Source organism: Apostichopus japonicus, chromosome 5 (genome assembly GCF_037975245.1).
Source record: "Apostichopus japonicus isolate 1M-3 chromosome 5, ASM3797524v1, whole genome shotgun sequence".
NCBI classification, from domain to species: domain Eukaryota; kingdom Metazoa; phylum Echinodermata; class Holothuroidea; order Aspidochirotida; family Stichopodidae; genus Apostichopus; species Apostichopus japonicus.
The window spans coordinates 11,028,176-11,036,592 of NC_092565.1; the positions used below are offsets into that span (position 1 = coordinate 11,028,176).

The 8,417-nt window shown below is 34.6% G+C and overlaps 1 protein-coding gene across 6 annotated transcripts in view; it reads left to right on the forward strand.

Annotated features, from left to right (window-relative positions):
- Positions 1–8,417, forward strand: part of LOC139967631 (dedicator of cytokinesis protein 1-like) — a 72,197-nt gene extending 63,780 nt beyond the window's left edge. For 5 of the 6 annotated variants that reach the window (XM_071971601.1, XM_071971604.1, XM_071971602.1 and 2 more), the window contains 4 exons: positions 1,728–1,766; positions 2,835–2,934; positions 3,439–3,647; positions 3,937–8,417. In XM_071971601.1, the coding sequence (XP_071827702.1) occupies positions 1,728–1,766; positions 2,835–2,934; positions 3,439–3,647; positions 3,937–4,029 (441 nt within the window). In that variant the 3' untranslated portion in view covers positions 4,030–8,417. The remainder of the gene's footprint in view (positions 1–1,727; positions 1,767–2,834; positions 2,935–3,438; positions 3,648–3,936) is intronic. The other variant, XM_071971603.1, reaches the window with a different exon arrangement.

An 8,417-nucleotide genomic window follows, 5' to 3' on the forward strand; every position in this document is an offset into this window, starting at 1 on the left:
GTCATGTCATGTTTGGGGGGGGGGGAGGGGGGTTAATAGCTAAAAAATTTTTTTATTGATAGTGGGGTTATAGTATAAATTTTACAATGGTAAGGCTTAACTTAAGGTATCCCAACATTAGGTCATCATCAATGTATAGGCTTCATAGTTGAATGTAAGACATGTTTCAGTCTTGAAAAGTTCTGGATTCTCACTTGCTTAAAAGCATTGGAAACTGTGATTTTCTAGCAGCCTTAAAAAAAATTGCTTTTAATTATCAATACAAAACAATGTGGTACTTGATCTGAAATGTTTCGTTTAAGGCTTAAGGCTACTGCTACAGATAGGAGTTCAGACAAATAGATTCTAGTTTATTGATTTTATGCCATTCTGTTTAGCTCTGTAAGCACCTATTAGAACTAGTGACAGGAGGGGGGGGGGGGGGCTGGTGGGGTGGTGGTGGGGGGGTGGAGACAAACCTGTTTGAGCTGCAGCTGCTGCAGGTCAGCAAGAAAATAAAAAGCAGACTAGTATAAGGCTTAAAGTAGACAAACAAATCATTTTTCAGATTAAATTCAGATTAAATTAAAAATGAACTAGAGCCAGCCAGAGGAAGGGGAAAACTGACTTCACTGGCAGATTGGCTGCCCCCCCCCCCCCCCTGGCTATACAATTCAGGACTAACTAGCCATAATTAACAGGGCATGGTCCCTTCCTAGTGGCTGAGGTAAACTTAACTTCCAGAGTTTTACTCACAAGCCCGCTATCCACAGGGTTGGTTGGGACTACTAACAGACTTATTATAAGGTTAATACCAATGACTATCCATGATATCTGGGGCAGGTTTCTTTTTAGGAATAGTAAAGACACTATCTCTCTAGCCTTACCCTTTGTTCTTCATGATTGAGCTTCCCTGTATGTTTCTCTACACTTTTGGTACTAGTTCCCCTCCTTCCCCCACAAACCACTTGTACATAAAGAAACACAATGGCCCTCCCTTCCCCTGTACACAAGAAACAAGAGCCCCTTCCCCCACCACCTACCTGTTTATAAATTGACACAGTTGTGGGCATTTTTTCCTAACAACCCAGTGCATGTTGATTGATGATTCATTTAGTACAGGCAACTTGGAAAGAATTTCTTGACTAATAGAATTACCTTCTGTTTGACAAGAATAGTAAAGTTGTAAACTAAGAAAGTTCTGAAACAGTTATTCAAAGTTTAAAGCTAGAGCAGTTGACATGTCATCTTCTACTTTTACAAGAAAAAGCTGAATGTCAAAATTTTGTTTTTATTAAAGGTCTGTAAAAATTCTGCACAAGAGCCAAAACAAGATGTCCGTTATCGATTGAAGTGGAAAGTCTCTGTGACTTTCCTAGTCACTGCAAAATTTCAAAATATCAAACTTTAAAATGCAACAAGAAATTTGTGAATTTTTATTAAGGTTTTTTCTTCTTCAAAGAATGCATATAAACACACTCTTCAAATCCACTGAAAATAATCTCCACATCTGTCACTATTCCATTATTAAAAATGGTTTAAAGAATTGAGAAGATAATGTGAACGAATTCTTGCAATCTTTAAAAATAGTTCGAACACAGCATCACTTGGAAAAAAAAATTGTACCCTCTTTTTGATGTTGCTCTTAACAAGGCAATATTTTTTCTTAGGCACTGCTTTTCAATTGAAGTTTTGAAGAAATTTTGAGATTTAAAGATGTGTTTTAGCTGTCAATATTTTCTCCAAAGGAAAAAAAGAAAAAGCGACGCAACACCACGACCACTAGTGTAAGTCCTCCCCGAGACAATCAGCTGTAATGCAGTAGAGTAGAACTCTGGCATGTTAATAATTATTATTTACTCATAACAAATTTCTGCTTCTCTCAGAAATTTGTTTGTCCTCCTTTCTGTTCAGCTACATCAGCTTAAAAACAATATATACATATATATATATATATATTTGTTTCTTTTAACACTCTCACCTCTATACCTGCACTGCAGTACCCCCAGAAATTGTTCAGCTGCAATAAAAAAAGCCTTTGTTTCGACTATATACAAAACGACATCTTTATAGAAATTCTGTTTCAAATTGACTCCGACCTTCTCTGCCCAATCCTCCTTTCAAAAAAAAAGAAGAAAACAAAACGAGTGAACAGAGAAGAAAGAGATGGCTGTTGAGATGTTTGGAATAATCCATGTATGCTATTAACTTTTCTTGGTTTGTGTTTTGTATTCGTTTTTTCATCAAATATTTTTCTGTATAAATTTTTTATAATCTCCAGTTTTTAAGTTTCAGCTTTTGTATGAAAATTCAAGCAAATCCCAAAACAAATAAAAAAAATTAACTATAAGAAATGAATAATGATAATAATTATACAAATATAAAATTAAAAATTAATATAATAATATAAAATTGAAAAAAAAAAAAAAAAAAGAAATGCTTTGATGAAAAAAGTTGATTGGTTTCTTTTATCAAAGTTTGAACTAATTTTAAAAAGACCAAAAAAAAAGAGATTGTATTCCCATTAAAGGGTAATATTAAAATGCAAAATAGATTTTTATGTTACACTCTATAAAGGAGATTACAGCTATAATGCAAAACTCACCCCATTTCAGTTACGCTTCGGTCGGGATATTTTCTGTTTCATCATTTTTACTCACTCTTCTCAGTTTATGGGTAATTTTATTGGTGCAATTTCTCATTGTTTATGATTTGCTTTACAATTATTTTTTTTCCAGTGCTGTTGCTTCCGCCCTTATCATTTAAAATCAAATCAAATTATAAAGTAAAATCGTCTCTGATGACTTGTAAACCCCTGTGATTTTTGTTTTGTTTTTTATTTCCAACAACTACAGCTATCAAGTGCAAGGCCATTAAGGAAGGACATTAAGAAAGCCAATCACTCTCCGATTAATATGCAGCGACCGATGAGGGCTCTGACCTTACAGGGAATGAGTTAGTAGATTGGATTGTTTTTTATGATTATATTTTTGGCTGTATTCTTTATTCTTTTTCTTGAAGAAAGTGTTTCTTGTATGAGACATTTTAGAATATGAGCCATTGAGATTTGGACTTAGAAAGTCACAAAGATGCTTCCCCCTATTGTTCCCCCCTCCCATCTTTCACTCTTTCCTTTACCCCTTTCAATCTTGTACCTTTCAATCACCTCCCCTCCCCTCTCCCACCCCCCTCCCACCCGTGCCTATGTTAGCTTATCATTTCATATAAATGGTGAAATGGATCCTAAGTGTAAAATAGTATCGTTTAATCTGCTCGGTATGGATAGATTGAATATCACATAGATCTGCTCGGTATGGATAAGATTAAATATTCACATAGATAATGGATAGTTCAGGACAAGTAAGGAGGTATTTAAGATAAATTAGAAAAGATGTTTCAAACATTAAATCAAGATACTTTTGCATGTTTTTTAATATTATGATGTTTTTGTCATTGCAGCTGCCTCCACCTCAACCCCTCCATCGTCTTCCTCTTCAGCGACTTCCACTCCAACGGACCTTGACCCGGATATACCCCCCAAGCTGCCCCCGAAGCAGTCAAATCTGGAAATGGCCGTTCCTCAGGGTGATGCTGGAAGCCCTGACCTAGATCCAGTTCCGCCCCCTAAACCAGCTGGGTACCCCATCTTAAGGATCAATCAAGATGATGTAAGTATCCCACCAATTTGATGCCCCCCTCCCCCCCCCCCCTCAAAAAAAAGGAGAAGAATTCTGGGGCATTGAATGCATCTGTCTTGCCAGGAATAAGAGAGCTCTGAATAAGGAAAAAAAATAAGTAAAAGCAATTAATTCCCTGAATTTAAATTCTATTAATTTTTTTAAAGGATTGGAATTATTTGAGTTCTATAAAGGAGTTGGATTAAACATTTTTGAAAGTTATGTGGCTATTTAAAGTTTCAAGATGTTCAATGGACTCCTCTTTTTAATTGCTTGTCAGGAACCACCCCCTCTGCCTAAGAAAGGGAATCCTCACAAAAGAAGAAGTTCCTTGGAGAGAAAGAACTCGGATGATACCAGCCCAAAACCTTAACAATGAAGAGGAGGACAGAGATGATTGATGGAGTAGATGGGGTATTATAGGGCCAACTGTGTCCCCCCCACCCCCACCCCCCGCCCATATTTACCATGTTGCTAAGGAGGATGCTGAATTTGCTGAGCTTTTTCTTACCTGGTCATACTGGAATTTCCTGGGAAAGATACTCTTCCTTTTGCTTCCTTCGAAGGAAGAATAGACCCTCCTAACCCCTCCCACTCCTCTCCCTTACTCTTGTGGAAGAGTATTAGAGACTGGAATGAAGGAAGGAGACTTTGAAGGTAACCAATGACTATACAAATCAGTCAAGCAGAATTCAAACAGATAAAAAATTGATTCTGCTTACTCTAGACATTCTTCAAAAGTTAAATGATTTTAGTAAACTAGATAATATAGCTGGAGTTTCCTTAGGCTAAAAACTGTGATGGTTTTCAGTGGGGGAAAATTGGTGCCTGGAAATTGAAAATGTGTGACATTTTTGTCACTGAGGGTAATTTGTAATTGTAAAGATTCACCTGGTGCTTAATTTTTTTAATGATTTTCCTCTTCTTCTTTTTTTTTATTATTAAATATTAAAGAACCGCAGCTGGAATTTGAAGTTTTCTTAGAAAAAAAAATAAGTAAAGAAAAAAATGTTTTGAAATCTTGTGGTCTTCTTATCTGCTCAGCTTTCTTTTATAATTTCATGTCCTGTCATGATTATGTCATGTCAGTACGGATCTTTGTGCAGATCTAAAAATTCACGTTTGTTTCAAATTTAATATTCATTCACAAAAATTTGTCTATGAAATGAGTGGCCTAATTAGAAATATGATTTCCAAGTAAGTAATTGCACTCATTGTTTTAAGGTCAAAAATCTCATTTCCATATAGAGGATCAGTTTTTTACCTTTGTCTATGTTAACACATAGTAAGTCTGGATGCCTTTAATGTCACTGAAAGCAATATTTTTTTTTTTTTTTCCGTGGTATTTAGCTGGAATTTATGATTCTTGCAGTAGAACAGTTGTCGATATCTTTCTGGGTGAGTCTCCTGCAGTTGGGCAATGTTATGTCATACACGTCTTGCCCGAATGACATCTGCAACAACATTGTACCTCTATGGTCCCCACCCCCCCCCCCCCTGCTTAGCTAATAGCTACATAGTTGATAATATTATAACCTTCAGCTTAATATTGATGTTCCCTGCTGTAATAATCTACATTTAATCCACATCACCATTATTATATGATTTTTTTCTCTTTCTGTATGTTGATGCTATATCTATTTTTTTTTGTGTAAAATTAATCAAAATCTTTCAGTAAAATATTTTTTTGTTCTATTAAGTTTACTCTTCCATCTGGCTTGTTGGATGAACTACTATGAATATCAGAGATAGAGAGAGGTTATTGTAGTTTCAAACTGACTGGCCAATCATTATTTGTACATTCCTCCAGTATCGTTAAAGCTTTCATGTCTATTGGCTTACCATATTGTTTATTTTTCCTTTTCCTAACCCCACCACCATTTGGTGCCAGCAGGTGCTATAGATGAAAAGCTACCCACCTGTTTAGTTTCTTTATTTGCTGTTTAATTATATTTCCTAGAAGCTTTGTAAGGTAGGTAGGTAGGTAGGTAGGTAGGTAGTGTATTAACCATCACCATGGATTGGTACACCTTCAGGTAGATAGTGCTGTAACTAGCTAACAAACAACTAGATTATAGTGTAGTATAGCTCCTTGTGCAGCTGTTGAATAGCCAGCTAACCAGCTGTACATTTAGATACAGCCATTTGTATACTTAAATAACTATACAGATAGCTGGTGGTATAGCCAACTATTTTGTAGCTACACACTGGTAAAGGTAGACATCTGTGCAGCTAGCTAATGGTGCTGCTAGTTATTTCTACAGCTTTATGCTACTACACTTAAATAACTATGCAGCTAGCTGGTGACATAGCTTAGTATTTGCAGCTACATACTTCTAAAGATAGACATCTGTCCAGCTAGCTTGTGGTGCAGCTAGTTATTTATACAGCTATATGTGCTTTCTATATAAAAATATAGCTGTGTGGTATTGCAAGGTGCCTTGAGCTAAGCAGTACTACTGCTTATCAGTGTAGTCTTGTCCACCTAATCCTGGTACTTGATACTCATACATTAAATCATTAAGTTTATACTGTTTGATTATCCACAAATGATTACAAAACATTTCTTACTGTCTTAGAAAAATCTTGTTAGAAAAATTGTAGCACCTGTTTGCACTGATTATAGAAAATCGTTGAAGAAATTGGTACTACAAAATTTGTTGTGGTGAATATTAACATACCCAGTCAAATGTAGTTCCAATTTATATGGAAATGAAAGAGTACAAAATTCCAATTTGTTATTAGTATGTCGTCAGCGTTAAAAGGAAACAATGTTTGGCTGACAAACATAAAAGAACAAGAATCTAATTAATTAAATGAATTACTCCCTTATTAAATTTCTCTCAATGGTAAAAGAGAAATCTGAAAAGTAATTTCTTTAGTTATAACTGTTGTAATCTTACTGTGTGTAATACTCGGTGGGTTTGGTAAATTTTTGCAGGGATCTGGTGATGAAATATGAAAGGTTGCTTTCAAGAAAGGGCAAAAAAAATAATAAAAATCATGCTGTGTTTTACTATCAGAAGGGAACTATGTGGAAGACTTGTTTAAGGAACTATTAGTGATCTCTTTAACAGAGCATTATCAAATTATAGGTATTATTTAATTTGTTTATTAATTGTATAAGTGATCCAAATGGGACAGTATAAATGTAAAATTGTATGCTATAATATTATAATAAGAAGGAATTGAACCGGTTGATATTGGGGAAAGATAGTCTATCTTAAACTGCTATTTTTCACTTAAGTTAAAGCTGTGTTTGTTAGTCTGTCATAGAGTTATTTTGGGGTTGCTTCATTTTTTTCAGCTGTTATGCTATTCCCATTTATGTTATAAAGTAACATACATGTTGCCCTAGCAACCAAGGCAGTTGTAAAGAATTGAAGGGTATGTACCTCTCCCTGGCGTTCCTTTTGGTGAGCCTTTTTTGGACTAAAATGAGTCAAATCAAATATTTCAGACATCTTTTCATGCTATCTGTCCTCTGTTTTAGATTTAGTTGTGTTTGGTCTTCAGTGTAACCTGTTTCCTCCTTGATACTTGAAAAGGAATATTCAAAACTTCAAATAATTTTGTCTGTGTTGCCAAAAAGCGAGTACTTTTTACGTTCAGGTACTAAAATATGAGGGACAGTCATTATATTTGAAGGACATTTCATCCTCAGAACTGTCTCTTTTATAGCGAGTACTAAATACCACCAATATGACATAGCCAAAATTTAATCTAATGATTTCACCTTGACATTCAACATATTGCATAGTGTACCTAAGAAAAATCAAACGGTGCCAAGCAATGGTGTATTGGTTCCTGTTATGGAAATAGATCGTAGCTAATGTTTATTCATAGTATGCAATGTTTATTCATAGTATGCAATGTTTATTCATCGTAGCTAATGTTTATTCAAACTATGAATATGCGAGTAGTGCAAGTAAGTTGAATATTCTCATGAATTCATAAAAGAGTATACAGCCAGTCGGGACAAATTGCCAATGGTAATACCACTGTATACTGGCCTCGCATATCATGCTGCAAAGCACTAGTACTGACAGTAGGAACAGTTCGTAACCATTTCTCAGATAGCAACAGGATATTCATACTGTCAGTACGAGTGCTTTGAAGCATGGCATTAAAGAACAGTACAGTAAATGTATTTTCAAATGGCTCTGATTCTTGGTGTCTTAAGTAGTCTAAAAAAAATTTGCTGCATAATGATAGCAAATTTATTTATAATTTATTTAGTCCTATTGAATATTCATATCATGATTCCAACCTTTGGAATTTTATCAACCAATTTCTTCAGTTAATGGTTAAGGGCTTTTTGCAGTTTCATTACAACAATGAAACAGTTAGTATTAAAATCTAAAATCGATATGTTTGGTATGTGTTTATCTTTTATGAACTAATTATGCCTATTTAGCATTTAAAATCAACTAAGCAAGTATTAACCCCACAGTTTTGTGATTATGGCTTGATTTTTGGCTGTAAATATCTATTTCTTAACCTTTGTTACATAAAGACATATTTTTGTACAGGTTTTTTTGTTCCCTTTGGTAAATTTGTTTCGAATCATTTGCAATATTCTTGTCAATATTATTAATATTATTATGCATGGAGGATATGTATTGGTCTTTATGTAATATTTAAACCAACAGTTTGTTTAAAAATACTGTGTTTTTGTTACTCACATTATATGTGATATCTAATTTGTCTACAGTGATTGATATGTTCATTTAGTGAGAAAAGGGGCTTTGAAAGTTACAA